At 41.4% G+C, this 26,864-nt stretch overlaps 1 protein-coding gene across 1 annotated transcript; it reads left to right on the top strand.

The window, feature by feature from the left end:
* The first annotated feature begins 32 nt into the window (after positions 1–32).
* Positions 33–26,847, top strand: prdm4 (PR domain containing 4). Its single transcript, XM_048549559.2, has 12 exons — positions 33–112; positions 1,259–1,325; positions 1,902–2,032; positions 6,217–6,402; positions 6,734–7,531; positions 9,684–9,833; positions 11,565–11,683; positions 12,827–12,912; positions 13,889–14,016; positions 16,116–16,382; positions 22,757–22,925; positions 25,554–26,847. Coding segments are annotated over exons 1-12 (2,418 nt in total). The 5' UTR covers positions 33–111; the 3' UTR covers positions 25,870–26,847.
* Positions 26,848–26,864: the final 17 nt, after the last annotated feature.

The raw sequence follows: 26,864 nt of genomic DNA, 5'->3' as shown, positions 1-26,864 counted from the left end.
GACTGCGCAGGCGTACTGCGACACCGCGGGCCAGGCTGGGGGTGTGCGGCTGCGCAGATTGTCTGGTCGGTGACAAACAATCAGCGCAAAAATACATCCGAAAGGAGGCGAAGTAAGAAACCCGGGAGAACGGGGAACAAGCGGGGACAGGGGCGAGCCAGGCCTGGTTTCCAGCAGACATTAGGATCGTTGGGGTCGGCCGTCTGCCTCGGGGGGGCGGGGGTCAGTGAGCATCACTTTTCCCTGACTGATCCCTGGCTGAGCAGTGTTTGTCACCCTGAGACTGACAGCCCTGACTGGGCAATATGTAACCCGACCGCAGCAGGGCACATGGGAGGGAATCTTCTCACTGCTGTCTGCCTTATAACTGGGCCACTCACCCTTTGCCCAGCCAGGCCCTGCACCGACCCTATGCCTGGCCTGCCCTTGCCCCCACCGTGTGCCCACCCAGGCCCTGCACCTACCCAGTTCCTGGCAAGTCCCTACACCAACTGTGTGCCTGACCAGTCCTTGCACCCACTGTGCACCTGGTCTGTCTCTGTACCCACTGTGTACCCAGCCAGTCCCTGCACCCACTGTGTGCCTAGCTCAAGCTTGCACCAGGTCCTAGGCAAGTGTTATACCCAGTTGGCACAGGCCACGTCTAATAAAGCTAATTGGCTATCATAAATGTGCCAATTTTTAAGCAGGACGTGCAACATCTGCACAACATTTGTATGTTCCACGGACTAAAAACGTGTGGTAAAAGATCTGTATCTGTTAATAGATTGGTGGGTGTAGCCTTACAGTTTGTTTCTGCAATCTCACGAGGTACCTGTGGGTATTCCATGGGTTTTGTTGATGTATGTGTGCTGATTGCATTTGTAATTAGTAAGCATGATGTATACTGAGAGTATCTACACTGATACTTGAACTCGATTGTAAGATGGGTTTGTATTGATACTGCATTGAGGCTGCAGAACTGTATTCTGGTTAGGTCTGTGCCTCTGTTAGTAATGAGGTGGGATTCGTGAGGGATGGTGTAGATAGGCGATGTACTTTTTGTGGTTTATGTTGTAACTGGGCAAGAGTAGTGTAAAAACAAATTTCTAATCAAGCTATTCAGAGATTTAATTGCATACCTCTGAACAGGTCGAACTTGAACCTGGGCGTCATGTCACAGAGGTAGGGATACAACCATAGAACTGCAAGACCCTTTAAAACTGTACTCTGAGGTTCATGCTTTGTCTTTACTTTAATATTCTCTTGCTTTTCACAGTGGGAATAGATGGATACTTCAGCAGCAAAAACCTCCTGGGGTCTGATAAATCAGGAGACAGCTTCAGGTAAATTCCTGCTTTTGTCATAACAGTATGAAAGAACCACCTTATTTTCTGTACAGTGCTGTACCTGGATGTTTTTCTTTTCTTTGAAATTACAGTTGGTTGCACCGAGAGCACGTGAGTAAATAGAGAAGAGTCTATGAAATGACAGTGGTCAGAAGGGTGGGATTTTTAAAAAATTGAACTATGATAATCAGTTTATTGTCTCTAACCCATAAGTGAAGGACGTTTGTGATGTTCAGAAGTGCAATGTCAGCATCATTACAGTAAAGGATGATTTGAATTCTTTAGATTTTACATAATCAAATCTCTGATTCAGTAAATGATTGTAAAGTAGGACTAGAAGTCCTGTCCTGTTGGATTTGTAGGATGGAGGTGACCATTGTTAGTAATTACATTTGGCAGTGTCACTTGATGTTTTCGCTTTGATGGAAGGAAATGTCTTGTGTTACATATGCTTTCAGTGTTAATTCCTGCCTAATTTTGATTAAATGAACTTCCAGCAAGAGAATGCTATATCTGCAGTTAATCTCGGGCCACAATCACTGATTAATAACATATACATTGTGTATTTTTAAGCATGAATGACATCAACCTGAGCCCTGTGGGAATGGATCAACTGAGTGCTTCATCTGTTAGCACCACCTTACCTGTTACAGGAAGTCACCTGGGCATGGGTTCACCCACCCACAATGCTCTCCCAGCTCCAGGTATGAAAAACTGATGTAAATTGGGAAATTTTAGGTTGCCATAGGTGATATTCCCCGCTAGCTAATAGACAGTAGACTACACATTCCCTGTTAACTAGTCACCCAGCAATCTCGAGTGCCAGTTACATTTTCCTTTCTTAGGATTACTGTTTCTTCTGAGTATCTCATGATGCTTTTGTGATTATCTTCATTGATGTGCTTGCCTTGTTGAATGCATAAGTCTAAATCTTTCTTGTAATTAGCAATCAAAAACACATACATACATGCAAGCACCCCCTGCTGTCAGCTCCAGATTGGGAATTTTGTAGATGATCAGTACTATTTTAGAATCTCAATGTTGTTTTCATTGAAATTTTGTCATACTTTTTGGGCCTTTGGAATTCTGTGGTCTTAAACTTATTCTCGAGATTGTAAGAGTTTTGCCTGTAAGATCATTGTGCCTGAGGTGCTATCGCTAATTTTATTTGCATTTGGATTTTGCTTTTAGTTAAACCTAAGTTGAAGTTTAGAATGGATTGAAGAAGGGCCACTGGGCCTGAAACTTTGACTCTGATTTTTCTCCACAGATGCTGCCAGATCCACTGAGTTTCTCCAGCAATTACTGTTTTTGTTTCCGATTTCCAACATTTGCAGTTCTTTGTTTTTCTTTAAAGAAGAGGGGGCATTATGGGTCATGGGTTAGTCTTAAGTTCTGTTATTGGGAAAATGTTGGAATTAAGGAAGGAGCAGCAAAACATTTAAAAAATCAGTACAGAATCAGGCAGAACATGGTTTATGAAAGGTAATTCGGCGTGGCTTCCCGTGCACCAAGCACATCGTTTGACGGTCAGAGTAACAGTGTGTTTGATGACAAAAACCTCAAACTGATACCAAGCCCACAGTCTACAGGGCAGCGGTGTTACCACCCCTCCTGTTGAAGACACAGACAATGTAAAGCGGACCCCTTGAGAAACCTCACTAGTGATATTTCCATGAAATCTCGGAAATCTACGAGAAAGATGGGCTCCAGTATCAGTACGCTATCTCAGTCCGACATCCCTTAGTATCAAAGCATTGGTTACAGTAAGTCGTGTGATGTGCAGAATACATTGACTGACACATACTTCCAAAATAAGCTGTTTACTCCGAGCTTCATCATGGCAGGTAGTTACCAGGAGAGCAGAGGAAATACTTTAAGGACATCCAGAAAGCCTCCTTTAAGCAAATGCAGTAGCTCTACTGACTCATGGGAATCTCAAGCCCAGGACTGCTCAAAGTGGAGAATCAGCAAAGGTACCAACTGTTTCCCGTTTTGAGTGTGTCTTGATAAGCCCAGATGGAAGCCAAGCTCAAACAGTGGAAGAAGCGTAAGCAATCGGAGCACCACCTGCCCACCCCAGCAAACAGCACCTGGCCTACCTGTGGCAGGGTTTGCTGATCCAGTTTGGATTGTGTTGTCACTTCAGAACCCACAACACTGGAGTAGAAGAAAGTCCTCATTAATACTCAGGGACTGGCTAAGAGAAGAGGAGAATGAAAGAGAAATCATGTTTAACAAATTTAATGGAGTACTTCCAGGATACAAGAGGGTGAATAAGGGGGAGCTGGTAGATGTGTATTTGGATTTTGAAAAAACATAAGGTTACTACATAATGTAAGAGCACATGGGGCTGAGGGTGATAATATTAGCATGGCTAGAGGTGGGATACTCATAATTGACAGAAAATCTGGACAAATGCATCATTTTTAACCTGTTAAACTGATACTAGTTGAGGACCACAAAGATCAGTGTTGTCACCTCAACTATTCACAATCTATATTAATGGATAAAGGCACCAACTGCAAATTTGCTGGTGATACAAATGTAAGAAAACAAGTTGTGAGGAGGATACTAAGAGTCTTCAAAGGGATAGGTTGTTAGTGGGTAAGAAAATCAGATGGAGTGTAATATGTGTGAACTTGTCAACTTTGACAAGAAGAATAAAAAAGTAGTGTATTATTTAAAATAAAAAGAGACAGCAGAACTATGTTACAGATACATCTGGAAGTCCTGGTACATAAGTTTTGGTATGCAGCTACAGCAAATTATGCGGAAGGAAAATAGAATGTTGTGAATGTTTATCTTGAGGCCAATGGAATATGCAAGTAGGAAAGTTTTGCCCCATTTATACAGATTGCTGATGAGGTGATCTTATTGAAAAATGTCACATTCTAAGAGGCCATTATGGGATGGATGTTGAAAGATTGTTTGTTTCCTCTCATGGGGGAATCCAGAATGTGTCTCCCATTTAACACAGGAGATTAGACAGAATTTCTATTAGAGGTTCATTAATCTTTGGGAATTCCTTTCAGAGAGGGCAATGGAGGCGCTCTGTATATTTTATTTGTTTTTTCATGGGATGTGAACAACACTTGCAAAGCCAGGATTGTTCCTAATCCCTAGTTTTTTTTTAACTGAATGGTTTTAAGATATTTTCTTGGGCATTTAAGAATGAACTACACTCTAAGGGTCGAGAATCACTCGTACGCCAGACCAGGTAAAGATTGCAGATTTCCTTCCCTAAAGAACATGAGAGAACAGATTGGTTTTTAGAACATAATTTCATGGTTGTCATTATTGAGACCAGCTTTTATGTCTTTTTCTATTTTAGATGTATTAGTTAATCGAATTTGTGCCCTTTCAAGTCTGAGTTAGATTATTGATCTACAAGGAAACCAGGAGTAATGGGGTAGGGTTGGAAAATAGCGTTAAAGACACAATCAAATCAGTCATGCTGTTCTTGAGTGGCAGAGGAAAAATGATGAGCAAAATGGCCTGCCCCTGCTCTTGTTTCCCATGACCTTCCCTATATCAGATGGATGACTGTGAAGAGAAAAGATTTATTTATCTTTGCTACGCACATATAAGATTGCAATTTATTGTTTGATACTGTAGCTGAGTGGAAAGCTGGGTGGAGGAAAGGCACTTGACAGTGGGCAGTAGAGAAACAGGATATTAAAGAAGAAACAAAAGTGGAAGGGGAGATTCTAAACAAAGTGACAGTGCCAGAGGAGTAAGAGGACAGACTAAGTTATGGTTAGGTGATTAGAATAAGTGGTAATTGAACAATAAAGTACATTTGAACAGCCGTAGAAGACTCAGCCAGATACTGGTAGGTAATTTGATTTTCTCAGGTTTCAAGATTTATCAGGTTTTGATGCATTGTAACTAGATGCTTTGCTGTCTGTGATTTCAGTGTCCGCTAATTGCTGAAACATTCATGCAAATTCACACTACTGCATGTAATTCTTTACTGTAAAATCATAATCAGGGATGCCATAACTGAACATGCCAAATTATTTTCTGCAACATTGTGTTTAGCAGCTTTGCTGGTATTTTAAGATCCAATTCTGTGATTTCACCTTATTTTCTATCAAAACCATGTAGAGTGCGTCCTTAATGCACAATCACAGTGTGCATCTATCATACACAATAGTGTTTGTGATGGTTATTGGGAGGGACAGAAGCCTACTGCTTACAATATTCTGCTTACAATGTAATTTCTTTTATATTGGTGAGACCAAATGCAGACTGTGTGACTGCTTTGTGGAGCACCTCCCTTTTGTCTGTAGGGATGACCTAGACCTTCCAGTTGCTTGCCATTTCAATAAAACACCTTGTTATCATACTAACATTTCTGACCTGGGCTGGCTGCAAATTTCCAACCAGGTAGAACACAAGTTCGAGGAACAACACTTCATTTTACTGCTTAGACACTTTATAGCCTTAATGTTTTGACTTTGAATTTCATAACTTCAGAAAGTGACTGCATTATGTCTGTCCCCATTGTCCCGAAGCCTTTTGTTCTTTGTGTCTGGTCTATTTTGTACATGGTAGGAGAACCCATTCTCTCTCTTTCACACCCATTTTAAATCTCTTCATCATAAACATCATTAACAACACCTTCCTCTTTTGCACTAGGTCTCACCACCGTCTTCCTCTTGCTTCTCCTTTGCCTCTAATCTGTCAAAAGTATAAAAATACTTCCAAAATTTCAGTTATGAAGAAGTAATTAAGACCGCTGAGTTTTTCCAGCAATCCCTGTGTTTGTAGCAGTTAACTTTCACTTATTTCAGCAAAACATAACGTACTGTGCAGTATGTTTGAAAGATGTCTAGTATATGCATGAATATTTCATTTGACTTCTTAAATCTTTATATCACAGGAATGCCAGTGGCAATACCGAACCTTAGCCCTTCGTTAGGCTCCCTCCCTTCAGCTCTTTCATTAATGCTTCCAATGAGCATTGGAGAACGTGGAGTAATGTGCAGCATTCCAGAGCGAAATTATACTTTACCGCCTCCGCCATATCCACATTTAGAGAACAGCTATTTTCGGCACATTCTCCCAGGTAAGAAAAGACCTAACAACATAAGGGAACTTTTTAGTGTTTGCTTTCTTCTAAACTTCTAAGCATATTGCCAAAAATGTACTATGCATTCCTTCAATACTTGCCTAACTTTTGGGCAATTTAACAACAAAAAAAAATCAGGCTGTTGTCACTTTGGATATTCATATTCTGATATGAAAAACCCTGTTCCTGCCCACAAAGTGGTGTTACCTCTCCCCATTCTGTTGTACTTTTACCTTTCTTGAACGTTGCATCGAAATGAAGTATACTATTTCGATATGCAATAAATGTTTATTACTTAGTCACTAATTTGATTTGTTATTTGCTGTAGGTATTTTGTCTTACTTGGCTGACAGACCACCTCCCCAGTACATCCATTCCAGTGCTATCAGTGTGGATGGAAGCCCTGCACTGCCTGTTTCTAGCAACCCACCTACCCTTGATCATTATGAACCTAATGGTGCTGTGGGCTTGGAGTCAAGCATCGTTTCCATAGACACGAGACAAGTAGGCACTCACAATTCCCAGAATCTGCATCAGAGCAACAACCAGGAGGTCCCACTAAATGCTAACATCTCCATGGAAACAGTTTCTCGAGTTAACAGTCCCATCTCGACAGAAGGAATGAGTGAAGATTTGACTATGAATGGTGTAACAGGAAAGCCACAGGCATTGTCCTCTGGCTCCAGAAACCATGAAACAATAACTGTGGACTCTGTGGGAAATAATTTGGAAGCAGAGGCAGTAGTAGGGCAGAATACAATAATTCCAATTCATGCCAGCGCAATAGAGTTACCAGTTGTCATGGAACCAGAACCAATAACTGGTCGGGTAAACAATATACCAGAGAATTCTTTGAGTGACTCCATCCATGCTGCTACAATAAACTCCAATCCTGTAGGAGTAGCACTTTCATCTTCTCACTCCCTGCCTTCACTTGAGCCAGTGTCTCTTCATGGATCCAGTGTGGGACTGGACAGAGTCTCTGTTTCCACTGTTACAACAGAGGTCTCCATGAGGACTAATCAAGTTGATGGGTCTTCAGAAAACCTTTCATTTGTGTCAGGATCTCTACAAATGGAGGATTCCAGCTCCAATAAAGAGAATCTGGCAGATTCCTTTACAATTTGTAAGTAATGTTTGTTCATTAACGTTAGTGTTTATAGAATGAAGCTTCTGTTCTGAAGACGAAAATGTCATTTTTTTGTTAACACATTGCCAAGCTGATGTTCTCCAAGGATTTATAGATAAAAGAAGAGTGAAACAGTTAATTTGAGCCACTTTCTAATGTCTGCTTGCAATTGCAACCTGCAATCAATTTTGCCTCTAAGTCAGAAAGTCTAGGGTTGATTTGAGGCTGCATCAGCAACTAGCACAGTAATGTTGCTGCAAGAATGCTGTGCAATTATGGATCAGTACCATACTGGACCAGGCGTATCTCTGGGCTATTTGCTTGCTGTCAATGTGTCTCTTTACTCCAAGCCTACTTGGTTGCTCCCAGCATCCCTGCCTTGTCTTGATGTTGAGCACAGACACAAAACCAGGAAGTTTGTCATGGTTATCAGCAGTTAAAGCAGGGAAGATAACCTGCACTCAGGGGTCATGGTGCACCACTCAGGGGTCGTGGTACACTAAGTCAAGGTCACGATCCATTATCAGTCTAGGGATTTAGACATGGTCAGTCAGCCAGTCAGTCACAGTCAAAGGTAAAAAGCTGAATGTTGGGCAGCCCACCACCCACCATGATTCTTTGCCCCATTGGGACTTGCTTTCCTCCTGAAATGAAAGATGGAGGCACAGCTCCTATTTTTGATGGGAAAGTGTCCTGAGTGAATGAGTCAGCAGTGCAGGGGCCATGCAATATGTTGTAGTGTCAGACCAAGGAAGTCCAAATAGCAGCAGCAGTGGTATTAAAGGGAATGTAGGTGACAGCAGGTGAGGGAAGATGTTGCAGGAAATAGTGAGAGTGGTGCAGCATGAGCTTTGATGGGAGCTAGGTAAGAAGCAAAGATGGTACGTTTTAGTTATCAAAGGGTCGACTATGGCACTGACGAAGGCTGAGCGGAGAATGTCATTGACATGCTTCCAACACTGCTGTTCATTCCTCCACATAGCTGATACTGCATTGCCTTTGGTGGCAACCTCGGGCCAGGCAGGTATAGTCTGGTGGCCTCCTTTGCTGGTCATGAAGGTGGAAGTCACCCCAAATCTGCACTATCCCATCCAGCAGGGCGTGCAAGCCCAACTGAAAAGCAAAGCACCATCTTCCCCCTGCCTGCTGTATCTGGGCAGTAACTGTGCAGGACAGTTCCAGACTCTTCATGCTTGTCCACTTCTAAAGTGGTGCTGGCATTAGAGGGTCTAGGCCCGAAACGTCAGCTTTTGTGCTCCTGAGATGCTGCTTGGCCTGCTGTGTTCATCCAGCCTCACATTTTATTATCTTGGATTCTCCAGCATCTGCAGTTCCCATTATCACTGGCATTAGAAATGCTGGTGTTTCAATAGATATCGAGAGAGTGGCAAATTGTTCTGGCAAGTGGTAAGATAGGGATAAAATTGAATGAGAGGGATGCCAGAGAGGTATGGTAGATAATTAATGATGCAAGTTTGATAAGACATAGTGAGAAATCCCACTGGGCTGTGCAGCAAAAATCCCTCCAAAAGACTTGATGCAAATCAGACTTATTCAAAAAAGTAATGTTCAGCCAACTGTATAACTGGTGGTTGAAATCATGAATTTTATTTTAATTTGATGTATTTACATTGGTTGATCATTTGTTTATTCAACTTTTAGAAATGTGAAATCTGCCAGTTTATGTAATTAATTCAGAAACCAGCAAAGTGATGTTTCAGTAAGTGTCAGAAGCTGGCAACTCATGGTCACAGTGCTCATATTGCCATCACATGGCAATCTTGCTTAAAGTTTAGGTATGTATTTTCAATGGCAGAAAGTATTTTCTAATAATACTTCAACTGTTTTCACATTATAGCCTGGATCTTAGGAGGCTCAGCTAACTACACCATTCTCCTGAACTTATTTTGCAGGCCTTCTGCAAATTGGCCACACTCTGGAATTCACCACTCTATTCAAGTTTGGACTAGGTGTGACATGTTTATCACCACCAGGGTGCAGCTTTTTCACTGGCTCTAAAAATCTGGTATATTTATTTTGATGGGCTGGGAGCTGGCAGGTGAAGACTAATGTAAAAGCAGCTTCAACAGCCATTGATGAAAATGTGCATCTTTTAATATAGAAATTTTTTTTTCCCACAATCCTTCAGGGTGTACTCTATGTGACCGTGCTTATCCTGCTGACTGTCCTGAACATGGAGCAGTAACTTTCATACTGGATACACCAGTCAGCAGCCGAGCTAGACTGTCAATTCCAAAACAGCTAAGCCTCAGACAGTCTATCACAGGAGAAGATGTTGGTATGCAGATACGCTTTCATCTCATTATATGTTGTACCCATTTATAAACGGGAAGTTATGATCTTAAGGACTGTTTTGAGAACCTCTGAAATTTCTGGTACAGTTCAGACTGAAAATTCATTGCGTTGGCTATGGTGGAATTAATCTGTAACTTTCTGCTGTGCTTTTAATTTCCTGCAATGTGTTTCTATCCTTGCATATTTTAAGAAGGCATGATGCATTTTTCTGTAGTTTTAATGGAGGTCCTTCATATAGCATAGCTTTAATATGTAACTTCTTTAGCCACCTCTGACATGTCCTAAACCCAGTGTAGCCTCTTTATAGATATTTTCTAATCAACCTATTCAGATATGCTGTTAAAAATATTCTGGAGCACGTGGAATTTAAACCTAGGGCTCCTGGTCCAAAATAAGGACACTACTGCAGCACCACAAATGCTTTTTGTACCCCCTTTAATGTTCCAAATTAATTACTCCTCTCCAGAGCCAATTAAATGGCACTCACATCTAAATGACCCAATCCTAGCTGTTCCTTCCCTTTGCCCTGCCCTGTACATGGCTAATTTGTGCTATTCCAAGCATCCACTGACTTAATTGGTGCTGCCTCCTAGTCCTGTAGCCTTTTCAACAAGCCAGCCTGCGCCTGCCCTAATGGAATTAGAAAAACCTCCTGGCAGCACTAATAATGTTTGATCATTCAATTTGCCCCACCAAATGCATCCGTTGACTCTGACTGCTTCAGCCAAACTCACTGGGTTTCTTCTTTGACTCTGCCCCAGCCTCAGTCACTGGGTCAGTCTGTGGACTCTGCCCCAGCCTCAGTCACTGGGTCAGTCTGTGGACTCTGCCCCGGCCCCAGTCACTGGGTCAGTCTGTGGACTCTGCCCCGGCCCCAGTCACTGGGTCAGTCTGTGGACTCTGCCCCGGCCTCAGTCACTGGGTCAGTCTGTGGACTCTGCCCCGGCCTCAGTCACTGGGTCAGTCTGTGGACTCTGCCCCGGCCTCAGTCACTGGGTCAGTCTGTGGACTCTGCCCCGGCCTCAGTCACTGGGTCAGTCTGTGGACTCTGCCCCGGCCTCAGTCACTGGGTCAGTCTGTGGACTCTGCCCCGGCCTCAGTCACTGGGTCAGTCTGTGGACTCTGCCCCGGCCCCAGTCACTGGGTCAGTCTGTGGACTCTGCCCCGGCCCCAGTCACTGGGTCAGTCTGTGGACTCTGCCCCGGCCCCAGTCACTGGGTCAGTCTGTGGACTCTGCCCCGGCCTCAGTCACTGGGTCAGTCTGTGGACTCTGCCCCGGCCCCAGTCACTGGGTCAGTCTGTGGACTCTGCCCCGGCCCCAGTCACTGGGTCAGTCTGTGGACTCTGCCCCGGCCCCAGTCACTGGGTCAGTCTGTGGACTCTGCCCCGGCCCCAGTCACTGGGTCAGTCTGTGGACTCTGCCCCGGCCCCAGTCACTGGGTCAGTCTGTGGACTCTGCCCCGGCCTCAGTCACTGGGTCAGTCTGTGGACTCTGCCCCGGCCTCAGTCACTGGGTCAGTCTGTGGACTCTGCCCCGGCCCCAGTCACTGGGTCAGTCTGTGGACTCTGCCCCGGCCCCAGTCACTGGGTCAGTCTGTGGACTCTGCCCCGGCCCCAGTCACTGGGTCAGTCTGTGGACTCTGCCCCGGCCTCAGTCACTGGGTCAGTCTGTGGACTCTGCCCCAGCCCCATTCATTGGTCTGATCTTTGGCAGGTGTGTGGAGTCAAGAATCAATTCCTATGCGCACCTGTTTTGGACCTTTGATTGGAGAAGAGATTAACTTATTGCAAGTCGCTGATTGGACGAACAAAAGTAACACTAATATCTGGAAGGTTAGTATGACTGAAATATATCATAAACTCAAACCTTGTACTTCACTTTTAATATTATTTTAACTCTATAATGTTGTAAGACGGTGGAAGGTGTCGGGCGAATGGAAAGGTACACAATAACTTGTCCAACAGAGTCTTGTGTGATGTATTAGCCACTGTGATACGCAACTAATTAGAAATGCAGTTGTAACGAGTTGAATATATGATTCAGAAATGTAATAAGTAATAGACACAATTGTTTGACATGTGATCTCGATACTAAGTTAGGCAAGGCACGTGCACACATACTATATCTTGCACATTCCCTAAATGAGCTAGGATAAAAAATCAGAGAGATCAGGGTGCTAATTGACCCAACGTATCTGATTTGACTCATTGTAGAGCTGTGTTTACCGAGCTCATAAAATGCTGAAATCTGTTGGCAGATGAGCAGAATGCAGTCTGAGGCACTTGAAGATCTGTCGTGCCGTTGTCAAACCAACTGAGCACTACAGTCATCTCATGAACTGAGGCACCTGGGAAACAATAAAGGGGCAGCAGAGGTAATCCCAGAGGACAGAGGGTGTCTGAAAATATTATTACACTCCTTGAAAGGAAATATGAGTGAGTCAAATGGAACTGTATAAAATAATAAATGGAATTGGACATTTTAATCCAAATCAGAGACTTGGGGTTATAGACTGATTGATTGTTTTGGGCAAGAGATGGAGGAGGAATCTGCAAGTTTTTTTTTAATGTAATACAGAAAGTAGTGATGATCTGGTTGGAGATTTGAGTGCAACTGGCAGAAAATGAAATAAAGCTTAATGTCTGGAACTATTTGATAGTGATTCTAGAATGGTCTGGTGTGAAAAACTGTACACTTAAATGTGATGAGTTGGAGGAATTTTAAAAGTTTAGGGAATCGTAAACATCTGGACAAAGATGCGATTGGTGGACTGAATGGTCCTCACCTACAGATATCTATCTCAGTATAGATATTGTAATGTCCTTTGGCAATTTCAGAATTGCAATACTGTATATTTTATGAATCTGAGGTAGACTAATTTCCTCTTAACATTTTCAAGTCCCCTGTACCTATTTCCTGTTACAGTCCCAAAGTATTTTAACCATGTTATCTAAATGTGTTTTTTTTTAATCTAGATATTTTGCAATTATGTTTTGGAATTTCTGATAGTGACCGCAGATGAGAACATCTGTAACTGGATGATGTTTGTACACAGAGCTAGGTGAGTCAATTGTAAGGATATATGCAATGCAGATTTCACAGAAGATAAAATACTGACAGCAGGCTACAGCTTGCTTGTGCAAAACTCAGTTTAACAATTCTTGCTGATCTACTTAAATTATATTTAACAAAGAAAATGTTCCATTCTGAATGTTCTTTGCGCAGAATTTTTTTAATGGAAGTGGCGTCTTTAGGTGGTCTGGGATAACATCCATAAACTTGATTGATGTCTTTAAGAAAAAAGACTTTGAATTATATTGCACTTTTCACTATCACCGAATGGGTGAAATGTGGGCAACACAAAGTCCCACAAACATTACAATTAATAGATAATTTTGCTGTGAAAAGAGATATGATGCTGAAGCTTTTTGTACTGCACTCGGAAGGGCAAATGCCAAAATGCCAAATTTCAAATGATCTCAAAAATATGCATCGGAAGAAAATGTAACTGACTAAGTCACTTCTGATTGGCCAAGACATTGCTAGGAAGAAACCAGCAATATATGCTTCCAAGCTTGTGGGTAATTGAAAAAAGTTGCAAAGCTAGAAGATATTCCTTTTGTTTACAGAGAATAACTCCTGGTGTATGACTTTATATGTTGCTTCTAATGAGTGTAAACGATCCACATTAGGAGCTTGACCAAGTATACTCATAATTATTCAGCAAGTGGTGCCCAATCACAGAAGCACATCTAACAGTACATGTTGTGTTTTGGGTTTTGCAACCATATACGTCCATTCTTCAAAGGATTAATTAATTGGAAACCTGTTTGATTAAGTTGGTTTCAACTTGTTTCCACGTCTTGGGTTTCTTTCAGTATCACATCTCCTGCTGAAGTGCTACTTAAAAGGTTGAAAAATAATGCCTGCTTATTCTGCCATTGTGATGAAAACCCAGAAATATGTAATGGTGATTTTGGAGGGATTTTAAAAACTTAAAATATTTAAGTCTGTAACAATTATTACGTCTCCTGTAGAACACGGGAAGAACAAAACCTAGTAGCCTATCCTCACAATGGGAAGATTTATTTCTGTACATCCAAAGAGATTCCTCCTAACCATGAGCTACTCTTTTACTATACCAGGGACTATGCAAGGCAACTTGGTAAGTTGTACTCAGTCAGTCTTACCATTACTTTGTTTTAAATTTAGTTAATTACTCTGGATAATTTAAGAAACAGGGACCAGACTTCAAAAATTTCTGTAGCTATTTAATATCAGGTTATACCAACCTAAACTGAGTTTTGATAACATGTTTAAATGTAAGTTTTTATTACTTGCTCTATGACAAGGCTGAAATCTCTCCATTTGATCCCTTATTAGGCTTCTCAGACCAGTAGAATGTGGATTACATGGAACGTGGTTGTAGACATTTTCCAATCTACTTGTTCAGAGATGGTATTACATGCCTCTGGAGTAGGTGGGGCTTGAACCGGCCTTACTTGGCTCAGGTGCAAGGACATAGGCCACAAGAGCCCTATGGAAGATAACAAAGTGTGGGGCTGGATGAACACAGCAGGCCAAGCAGCATCTTGGGAGCACAAAAGCCGACGGAAAGGGTCTAGGCCCGAAATGTCAGCTTTTGTGCTCCTACGATGCGGCTTGGCCTGCTGCGTTCATCCAGCTTCACACTTTGTTATCTTGGATTCTCCAGCATCTGCAGTCCCCATTATCTCAGTATATGGTTATATACTTGGATATCCAGAAAGCAAGTGATCGGGGAGTTAACAGCTATATTTTTGCTGTGTTCCTACTCAAAAATCTGAGTGAAAACCAGAGGTTGTTTATCAAAGTGTCTAGACTAAAGACTGAAAAAGTGTGGGCTCGACTTATATGTTTAAAATATTTACCGTCGTGTGCTCTTTCTTCTAAATTTGTTAATTGTTATTTTCTGTCTCAATTTATACAAAAGTGAGGAATTCAATTTAGCTAGCATTGCAAAACCTGAAATGTGATTATGTCGATATTTGTTACTGACTACTGACCTTCATTGCATGCAGCAAAACAGTTTGACATTTCTCAGAATTAAAAACTGACATTATGTCTTCAAAAATTCTAATTCTCTTTGAAATGTCTATTTGAGTTATAAAGCTGTTTGTTTGTCACTTGTGAAAATGTATGCTGCTGTATAGAAATTCCTGTTTTATGTACTCGACTACCTCACGAAGTTCAGATATGTGTGCAATGAGGGATTGGTACTGGAGTTGTTACCTTTCTCTTCTGTAATTTAAGGTAGTAGTAAGAGTAAAAAAGTTATTTTCTTTCTCTTTTTTCTCTAAAATTCAGCAAATGAGTATAATTAAGGATAATCTGAGGATTGCTGCTCTAGTAGAAAGAGATGTAAGAGTAGAATATTAATTAAATGAAAATAGACTGCAGAATTCCATAGCGATCTGGGTGTCATTGTATATGAATGACAAAAAGTCAACATGCAGCTTGCAGCAAGTCACTAGGAAGGGAAATAAAACCTTGGCCTCTGTGAGGGGATGAAGCATGGAAGTAGCAAAGTCTTGCTAAACTGTACTGGGCACTGGTGAAACCACACCGAGAGTACTGCCTGCACTTTTCGTCTCCTTACTTGAGGAGTCTACTTCAGTGGAGACAATTCAGAGAAAATTTGCTTAGTTGATTACTGGAATTAGTGTTTTCCTTCAAGGAAATGTTGACCATGTGATATAAACTCATTAGGCTATTGAAGAATGAAAGGTGAGCTTTTTGAAATAAAAAGGTTCTGAGGGTTAAACATTTCTGAGTACTAAATGCTGAGAGGATGACTTTTGGAAGAAATCTAGAAACAGGATTCAGATTTAAATATGCCAAGGCTTCCAGTCAAAATGATAAAGATATTTTTTCTCAGAGCATGTTTAACTTTCACAGTTCTTACTCCAGAGAGTTGTGGAGACTGAATAATTGAATATGATTGAAGACTGAGTTTGATAGATTTTTATCTATAAGGGAGTAAAGAGAACTGGGGCATGGGGAGGGGTTTTAGGCAGCAAGTGCAGAGTACAGTGTGATCAGATGAGTCTGTCCTACCATTCAGTAAGACCAGAAGGGGCCAAGAGACCTACAACTGCTGCTATTTCTTATGTATTGTTACAGAAACATTCATTGCATCTATAGCTCTGTTTCAGACCTTGATATGCACCAAATGACCTTTTGAAGAATGGAATGTGTATCTTTGTGCATGTATTTTTTTTTAAGGAGTTCCAGAGCATCCAGATGTGCACATGTGTCACTGTGGCAAGGCATACAGTACGTACAGTGAGCTGAAGTCACATTTGAGCAGTCATGGGCAGAGTCGGGAAAGGAAATGGAAATGTTCCATCTGTCCAAGAGCGTTCACCTCTTCTACCAAACTAAATGTTCACATGATGGGACACATGGGGATGAAACCACACAAGTGTGAGTTCTGCAGCAAGGCATTCAGTGACCCCAGCAATCTCCGAACTCACCTCAAAATTCACACGGGTAAGCTTACCATATTCAGCTTTTGCGAACTTTAGCTCTGAGCAGCATATCAGAGAGTGGTAGTTATACAGTATGGAGTACGGTGCCAGGGTGCGGGACATCTCCGACCGGCTTGAAAGGACATTGGAGTGGGAGGGGGAGGATCCAGTTGTTGTGGTCCACGTTGGGACTAACAACATAGGCAAAGCTGGGGGTAGAGGGCCTGTTCAGGGATTATCAAGCACTAGGAAAGAATTGAAGTACAGGTCCTCAAGGGTCATAATCTCCCGATTACTACCTAAACCACGTGCTAATTGGCATAGGGGGAAGAAAAAGTTCAGAAAGTAAACATGTGGCTAAGGGATTGGTGTGGGAAAGAGGAATTCCATTTCATGGGGCATTAGCATCAGTTTTGGAACCGGGGGGGGATCTGTACCGTTGGGACGGTCTCCACCTGAACCGATCTGGAACCAGTGTTCTAGCGAAAAGGATAAATAGGGTGGTCAGTAGGACTTTAAACTTCTGAGTCGGGCAGAAGGGAAAGTGAAAGAGACAGGGAGTATGGAGTTAAATGGAAAGATAAGCAACAGGATAGCATGTGTACAGGTGGGTTTAAGCGCGAGGCAGACTAGGAATACAGCAAAAAGGGAGGGTAGTTTAAGACATTTTAGGATTTCCAATCTCTCTAATAATAAGAAAGTTAGCATTAAGGCACTTTATCTAAATGCTCATAGAATTCGCAACAACGTAGATGAATTAACAGCACAAATCCTCTTGAATGATTATGATGTGGTATGCATCACAGAGGGATGCAAGGAGTTCAGGGCTGGCAGATAAACATCCAAGGATTCACAGCATATCGAAAAGACAGGGAGGTGGGCAGAGGTGGCGGGGTTGCCTTGTTAGTTAAGAATGAAATTAAATCTACGGCACTGAATGACATAGGGTCAGAGGATGTGGAGACTGTGTGGGTGGAGTTGAGGAATCACAAAGGCAAAAAAAAACCATAATGGGAGTTATGTACTGACCTCCTAACAGTGATCAGGACCAGGGGCGCAAGAAGCACCGGGAAATAGATAGGGCATGTCAGAAAGGCAAGGTCACGGTGATCATGGGGGACTTCAGTATGCAGGTGGACTGGGTGAATAATGTTGCTGGTGAATCCAAAGAAAGGGAATTCATGGAATGTTTGCAGGATGGCTTTTTGGAACAGCTTGTGATGGAGCCCACAAGTGAGCAGGCTATTCTGGACTTAGTGCTATGTAATGAGCCAGACTTCATAAAGTAAGGGAACACTTAGGAGGCAGCGATCATAATATGGTAGAGTTCAGTCTGCAGTTTGAAAGAGAGAAGGCAAAATCAGATGTAATGGTGTTACAGTTAAATAAAGGTAATTACAGGGGCATGAGAGAGGAATTGACAAATCGACTGGAAGCAGAGCCTAGCGGGGAAGACAGTAGAGCAACAATGGCAGGAGTTTCTAGGTATAATTGAGGACACAGTACAGAGGTTCATCCCAAAGAAAAGAAACATTATCCGGGGTGGGATTAGACAGCCATGGCCGACAATGGAAGTCAGGAAATATATCAAAGAAAAAGAGACAGCCTATAAAGTGGCCAAGAGCACTGGAAAATCAGAAGATTGGGCAGGCTACAAAAACAAACAGAGGATAACAAAGACAGAAATAAGGAAGGAGAGGATCAAATATGAAGGTAGGCTAGCTAGTAATATTAGAAATGATAGTAAAAGCTTCTTTCAATACATTAGAAACAAACGAGAGGCAAAAGTAGACATTGGGTTGCTCCAAATTGATGCTGGAAGGCTAGTGATAGGAGATAAGGAAATAGCTGAAGAACTTAATAAGTACTTTGCGTCAGTCTTCACAGTGGAAGACATGAGTAGTATGCCAACAATTAGGGAGAGTCAGGGGGCAGAGTTGAGTATGGTAGGCATTACAAAAGAGAAAGTGCTAGAAAAGCTAAAAGGTCTAAAAATTGATAAACCTCCTGGCCCGGATGGGCTACATCCTAGAGTTCTGAGGGAGGAGGCTGAGGAAATAGTGGAGGCTTTGGTTGTGATCTTTCAAAAGTCACTGGAGTCAGGGAAAGTCCCAGATGATTGGAAAATTGCTGTTGTAACCCCTTGTTTAAGAAAGGATCAAGACAAAAGATGGAAAATTATAGGCCGATTAGCCTAACCTCGGTTGTTGGTAAAATTCTAGAATCCATTGTTAAGGATGAGATTTCTAAATTCCTGGAAGTGCAGGGTCAGATTAGAACAAGTCAGCATGGATTTAATAAGAGGAGGTCATGCCTGACAAACCTGTTAGAATTCTTTGAAGAGGTAACAAGTAGGTTAGACCAGGGAAACCCAGTACATGTTATCTATCTAGACTTCCAAAAGACCTTTGATACGGTGCCTCACGGGATGCTGCTGAGCAAGGTGAGGGCCCATGGTGTTCGAGGTGAGCTACTGGCTTGGATTGAGGATTGGCTGTCTGACAGAAGGCAGAGAGTTGGGATAAAAGGCTCTTTTTCGGAATGGCAACCGGTGACGATTGGTGACGCAGGGTTCAGTGTTGGGGCCGCAGCTGTTCACCTTATATATTAATGATCTGGATGAAGGGACTGGGGGCATTCTGGCGAAGTTTGCTGATGATACGAAGATAGGTGGACAGGCAGGTCGTACTGAGGAGGTGGGGAAGCTGCAGAAAGATTTAGACAATTTAGGAGAGTGGTCCAGGAAATGGCTGATGAAATTCAATGTGGCAAATGTGAGGTTTTGCACTTAGGAAAAAAGAATACAGGCATGGACTATTTTCTAAATGGTGAGAAAATTCGTAAAGCAGAAGTACAAAAGGATCTGGGAGTGTTGGTCCAGGATTCTCTAAAAGTTAACTTGCAGGTAGAGTCTGTGATTAAGAAAGCGAATGTAATGTTGTCATTTATCTCAAGAGGGTTGGAATATAAAAGCAGCGATGTGCTTCTGAGACTTTATAAAGCTCTAGTTAGGCCCCATTTAGAATACTGTGTCCAATTTTGGGCCCCACACCTCAGGAAGAACATACTAGCCCTGGAGCCTGTGCAGCGGAGATTCACACGGATGATCCCTGGAATGGTAGGTTTAACGTATGATGAATGGCTAAGGATCCTGGGATTGTACTCATTAGAGTTTAGAAGGTTGAGGGGAGATCTAATAGAAACTTACCAAATAATGTATAGCTTAGAAGGGGTGGGAAGTTGTTTCTGTTAGGCGGGGAGACTAGGACCCGTGGGCACAGCCTTAAAATTAGAGGGGGTAAATTTAAAACGGAAATAAGACGACATTTCTTCAGCCAGAGAGTGGTGGGCTTGTGGAATTGATTGCCACAGAGTGCAGTGGAGGCTGGGACGTTAGATGCCTTCAAAGCAGAGATCGACAAATTCTTGATCTCACAAGGAATTAAGGGCTACGGGGAGAGTGCAGGGAAGTGGAGTTGAAATGCCCATCAGCCATGATTTAAATGGCAGAGTGGACTTGATAGGCCGAATGGCCTTACTTCCACTCCTATGTCTTATGGTCTTATGGAAATGGATCCGTCGGTTCAACTCCTCCATGCCGACTGGATATTCTCATCTGATCTAGTCCCATTTGTCACCATTTGGCTTATTTCCATCTAAACCATTCCTATTCATGCACCATCCAGACGCCTTTTAAATTTTATAATTGTACTTGCCTCCATCACCACCTCTGGCAGCTCATTCCAGACACACACGACCCTCTGTGTGAAAACGTTGGCCCTCAGGTCCCTTTTAAATCTTGCCCGTCTCACATTAAACCTATACCCCATAGTTTTGAACTCCTTTACCCTGGGAAAAAGACTTAGGGCTATTCGCCCTATCCATACCCTAATGATTTTATAAATCTCTCTAAGGTCACCCCTCAGTTTCCAGCACTCCAAGGAAAATAGCCTCAGCCTATTCAACCTGTCCATATAGTTCAAATTCTTTGATCCTGGCAACATGCTTGTAAATCTTTTGTGATCCCTTTTAAGTTTAACAATATTTTTCCTATAGCAGGAGACCATAATTGAATACTATATTCTAAAATGGCTTCACAATATCCTGAACAGTTTCAACATGACGTCCCAGCTCCTGTAATCAATGCAGTGGCCAATGAAGGCAAGCATGCCAAGTGTCGCCTTCTTCATCCTGTCTACCTGCAACTCCACTTTCAAGGAACTGTGCACCTGCACCTCTAGGTTTCTGTTCGGCAACACTCCCCAGGGCCCTACTATTAACTGTATAAGTCCTGACCTGATTTGCCTTATCAAAATACAACACCTCACATTTATCTAAATTAAACTCCATCTGCCACTCCTCAGCGCATTGGCCCATCTGATCAAGATCCCATTGAACGTTGAGATAACCTTCTTCACTGCCCACAGTTACCAATAATTTTGGTGCCATCTGCAAACTTACTAACAATACCTCCTATATTACCATCCAAATCATTCATATAAATGATGAAAAGCAGTGGACCCAGCATTGATTGTTGCAGCACACTGCTGGCACAGGCCTCTAGTCCTAAAAACAATCCTCTACCAGCACACAATATGTCTCCTACCTTTAGGCGAATTTCATATACAATTGGCTAACTCCCCCGGTCGCTATGTGATCTAACCTTGCTAACCAGTCTATCATGTTGAACCATGTCAAATGCCTTGCTTAAATCCATATAGAAAAGTTCCATCAGTCTGCCTTAATCAATCCCTTGTCATCGCTCCAAAAAACTCAGTCAAGTTAGTGAGATGCAAATTCCCATGCACAAAGACATGTTGACTATCCCTAATCATATCTTGCCTTTCCAAATGCATTTGAATCTTGTCCCTCAGAATCACCTCCAACAATGTACCCACCACTGATGTTAGGCTCAATTTTCTAGTTCCCTGGCTTTTCTTTACCACCTTTCTTAAGTAAAGGCACTGCATTAGCCACACTCCAGTCTTCAAGCTCCTCACCAACCCCTATCCTCTTCAGAAGTTGTATTTCCAATACATTAAGCACTTTTTGCCGTAACCTTCCATGTTAATAGAGCAATAAGAGCACAAAAGATTAATAAGTATATTTTATCTACTTTATTACTTAAAAGAAGTCCTGTACTTCGCAAAGCTATGGAATTTAATTTGTGGCCCCAGTCGCTGACACTCCATTGCTTGGAAGAATCTGAATTTTCTCAGGCAAAATATAAACCCACTTTCTGTAATTGAGACAGAATATAGCTGGGACTCAGATGCTAAATAATGAAGTTGTAATAAAGCAGTTGTATTCACCAGGCTGGACAAGGGTCATCCAATACATAAGGCCTCAATTTCTATCACGCTGGTGAACTAGAATTCAAGATATGTGTCCTGTAAGGAGAGTGACAGATTCTGCAAGGAGCTGCTCATTTAAACATGGGCTGTTTCTCTCTCATTTGCCTACAGAGCTTTACAGCAGCAAGTGTAGAAGCGAAATAGTCATAACTAGATTAGGGAACAGTGAGATTGTGAGGCAGCACTCTGCCTGATCTCTGACTCGTTAAGGCTGGCGAAAAGAGGTTACAAGGGAGAGGCTATGTAGAGGGAGGAGCGGGGTGGAAGAGGTGACACGGGAGAGAGATTGCCTCAAGGCAAAGAAGTTGGGGGGGGGAAGGTGGTGTTTGGAGCACGGAATGAGATTTCGGGGAGGAGTTATCTGCTACAGAGTACTTTGGAGAAATATTCCAAAACTGACATCTAAATGACATTGACAAGTTGATGGAGCTGACAGATAGGTTTAACATGATGTTCATTGTAAAGAAATGCAAAATGATAGTATAAACAAAAAGGTGCTATTCTAAAGGATGTACAAGAAGAGACAGACCTGGGCAAGTCATTAAAGGTGACAGAACAGATAGAGCTGTTAAAGTATATAGTATTTTGCAGTTCCTTACCGAGGCATAGAATGAAAGAGCAAGGAAGTGAAAATAAACTTTTATAGGACACTGAATAGATACTGTGTAGAGTTCTGGGTGCCATATTATAGGATGTGAATGCGTCGGTAAGACTACAAGAGAGGTGAATGAGAATGTTTCTGGGGTGTGACATTTTCTTTGAGGAAAGTTTGGAGAATTTGGGACTAGAATTTGGTATTCCTTAGAGAGGTGAAGGCTTAGGGGAAATGTGATAGAAGTTTTCAAAATTGTAAAATATCTGGACAGACTAGACAGGGAGAAAAGAACTTGTTGCTTGTAACAGGTCAAAATCCTGGAACTACCTTCATTACAACACTGGGTGTTTCGACATAAGAATAGTAATTGTAGCAGTAATATTGATGCAAAGCAGTGAATTGGCCCATTTTTTAAAAATATGTGTATATGCTTACATTTGCTTTCAGGTCAAAAAAACTATCGGTGTGAAATGTGTGACAAGTCTTTCACTCAGAAGGCTCACCTGGCCTCTCACATGATAATCCACACAGGAGAGAAGAACTTGAAATGTGATTATTGTGAGAAAATGTTCATGCGGCGACAGGATCTTCGGCAGCACATGTTGACCCATACGCAGTAAGTAATCCACTAGCTGTTCTGGCTCCTCTTTCTTATTAGTATTGAGTATTTGGTAAGTTTACTTGTAGAATCTCTAGTGTCAATCCAATACAAACTGATACATACTGCATTAAACATATCACCCCCTTTCAGTATAGCTGTAAAAATGGAGCATTGTGAGAGCTGGCCAGTAGATTAATATTTGTGCTTGAAAGTACCATAGGGCCTTGTGGAAAAAAAATGTGATTTGCAAAGCCACCATTTTTCAACGCAAATGCTTCACACTGCCCAGATAACGTGTTAAATACGGTCACTATGCACGTAGTATTGATATGAAATAAGACTCTTGCACACAACCGTATTTCTAATTCAGTATTTCAGCTGAACAATTTGAGTATGATATGAAATTTAAAATATTAAAATGTGATACATTAGTATTAATAGAAGGATTAATGTAATTAGTAATCTTCTATTTAATGTGTTCTCATGTAATCATGCACACATTATTAACTAACCGCAGAGATAGTTAAAAACTGCTGATGCTAGAGTCTGAGATAAGTGTGGAGCTGGAGAAACACAGCAGGTCAGGCAGCATCTGGGGAGCAGGAAAGTTGGCGTTTTGGGTCAAGATCCTTCTTCACAAAAAATGAAGAAGGGTCCCAGCCCAACACGTCAGCTTTCCTGCTCCTCTGATGTGGCATTAACTGACCGCAGCTGGATCAGTTATTCATCGCTACATTTTAAGATGATCGCAAATCCGGTTACGTTCAGTAAACTCAATAACAACCACATAAATTAAAGGCTTTTAATAAGTGACAAAAATAGCAAGAACCTTATCAATTTATAATCATAGTATTAGCAGTGTGGGACTGACTCTTGTCACTTCACTGATTTTCCTGTGCCCCTACCAATAAGTCCACTTGTCCATCGATCAGCATTCTCCTGTCATACCGTATAAATGTTGCTTTCCCCTTGTATTTCTTGTGAATTGTCCTGATAGATGAAAAACTTCACATTCTCTTTTTTTTCCAGAAATATCAAATGATTAGTTACATTTTCAATTATTTGCTAGAAAAAGGCAATGGCTGGTGAATTGCTAATGTATTCCCTATATTTAAGAAGGGGAACATAATAAAAGAAATAATATAAACAGTCAGTTTAAAGCAGTGAAGGAGAGAAATCTCAAATCTTTAGTAAAGGAGTAAACAGATACACATCTAAAAAATTGGAAACTTAGTACAGTCAGAATGGATTTCAGAAAAGAAAATCTTGTTTTATCTACCTTATGGAACTGTTTGAGAAGATAATAAACAGTGGTCTTGTAGAAGATGTAATCTATCTGGATTTTCAAAGGGCCTTGGTTAAGATGTCCCATCATAGGCTAACGAATAGAGTAACAGAATGGGGAGTAAGGGGACACATGCCAGAGAGAATTGGTAGATAGCTTCAAGAGTGCAAATAAAAGGTATTTATTCAGTGGTAGAAGGTAGGAAGTGATGCTTCACAAGGATTAGGGGTTGGATTGACTACTGTCCCCAATTTATATTAAGATTTGGACTTTCAATGAGAATGTCAAGTCGAGAAATGATGTTCAACATTAATGTGAGGTGGTATATTTTGGTAGGAAGAATAGTAAGGTCACGTTGTTTGGAAAGTAGAGGAACAAATGGATCTTGGCAAATACCAATACATTAGTAATTAAAAATTGCATTGCAGATTAGCAAGACCTTAGTAAAATAAACAAAATACAAGGCTTTATTTCTAGAAGGATGGAAATGAAACAAAAAAGTTGTGCTAAACCTGTATTGAACATTGATTACACTATGTATTTGAGAACGCTGCTGTTCAGGTTGCATTATTTTAAAAAAAGGATATAATGGCACTCAAGGGTACAGAGATTTGCAAACGTGTTTTTTTTTGCTTTTTGATAGGATATAGTTGTCATTCACAAGGCCCTTCCGAGTTTCCCTTGAGAAGTGGGGATGGGTTGCCTTCCTGAACCATCGCAGTCCATTTGGTGAATTTAGAGTGGAGTGTCTGATTTCTGGGCTGTATATTCTATTGTAATCTAAGTCTATTTAGCAGCAAGCAACAGTAAGTCTTGTTGCTCTAAGACTGGAAAAATTATCTTGCTCTTCCTTACACAGCCATGGGATCTTTCACGTGAACTCAACATGCAGACTTTATTTAACATGTTGTCCAAAATATAACAATTGTGACTCAGCAATATTCCTTCAATACTGTACAGATGTTAGCCTAACTTTGTGGTCAAATCACTGGAATGGTCTTGAACCAAATCCCTGACTCTGAGGCAAAAGTATGATAAGTCCAAACTGATACTATCATCTCAAAAGCAGCAAATCAATGTCATCTGGTTTCTTGCCAAGAAAGGGCCAGTGCAGCTTTGAATGCAATTAAAGCATTATTACTCATTCATGTAAGTTTGTGCCATAAATTGCAATGATGAAAATACTTTAGAAGTTAGCTGCAATAATATTGCTAAACTATTTTAGGCTATTGAAGATGATTAGGTGTTGGGGATATGTGACTCAGTATTATTTAACTGTACATGGTATCCACTAAAAGGGAGCATTGAATTTTAATTAACACCTTCTTTAAAAGAATTGTATTTACATTTCTGTGCAGAGAGAGGCAAATCAAGTGTCCAAATTGTGACAAGCTCTTCTGGAGGACAACACACCTGAAGAAACATCTCAATTCACACGAAGGAAGGAGGGATTTCATCTGTGAGAAGTGCTCAAAGGCATACTTAACAAAGTATCACTTAACCAGACACTTAAAGATCTGCAAAGGTTCCAAGACATGCCTGCCTATGCAAGATCTGGAGGAAGAGGATGAGGATGAGGATGTAGACAGTGAGGATGAAGAACTGTTGCAGTCTGGTAGTGGAACCTGTCAGTTGAACAATGACAATTACACCACGGAAGATGACGGTCAGTAGGAGTTGCAAAATGTTGGCTGTCTTGAGTAAGAACATCTTCGTGGATTTAATGCAGTGTTTTCAATAGTCTCATTAATAACATGCAAATGGATTCCTGGTAGAAGATCACAGCAGTCCCTGAACCAATTATACCAAATGCAGAAATGAAGACAATGGAGCACAGAACAGTGATGCAGCATTAAAATGAGTATCAGGAACATGAATCTGATACGTGCTGACTATGAAGATTATATATGTCTTGAAGTTCTAAAATGGTGAATTCCCACTCAGGCTCAGTTTAAACATGCAGATTTTATAATGTATGAATCCAGAGGTGTATGTTTTCATTTCTATAAAAACCATAGAAGTATCTTGGAGATTGACCAGCAAGATGATTATTAACCAGAGCTGATGTGAACTTTAGAAACTTGTCACATTAACACTCACTAACTTGAATTGCTACTCTGCGAGAAGAAGCCTAACTCCTTGCTGCCCACAATTAGTGCTTGTCAAGGATCGGTGAAGAATTTGGTTAACATGCAAAATAATTTGATGCACTTTTAACCTGAGTTCAAACTGTGTGTTCAAGTAAAAACAGTACATTTTAAATCTTTTACTGGACAACGTTTAGTCCAGTGTGAATAAAACTTGTGGGAGAACAAGTGTGCACCTATTAAATACAAGTATTCAGCTGGTATCTTCTAAAGGACCTGATTTCCTAGGTTAAAATTTAGAAGTTAACTTTTTCACAGCAAGTGAGGTAATTCATTTTTTGCTAAACTAGAAATGAACAGTGAAAGCACAGCTCAAGAAGACTGAGCTTTCTCTCAAACTTGTGTTGCTGCCTCACACCAATGTAGTTCTCTCCAATAGCTTATGAAAAAACGTATGCAGGTAGGTAACAGGCAAGATGACTTTTGTTCAAAAGGACAATGCTGAACTATGTTTAGCCATAATATATTACTAAAAGATGTACAATATATTTTCCTTATGTTCTATTCAAACTAATATTAAAA

This window comes from Stegostoma tigrinum, chromosome 18 (assembly GCF_030684315.1).
Source record: "Stegostoma tigrinum isolate sSteTig4 chromosome 18, sSteTig4.hap1, whole genome shotgun sequence".
Taxonomy (NCBI): Eukaryota; Metazoa; Chordata; class Chondrichthyes; order Orectolobiformes; family Stegostomatidae; genus Stegostoma; species Stegostoma tigrinum.
This window is presented reverse-complemented; position numbering and strand designations above follow the sequence as displayed.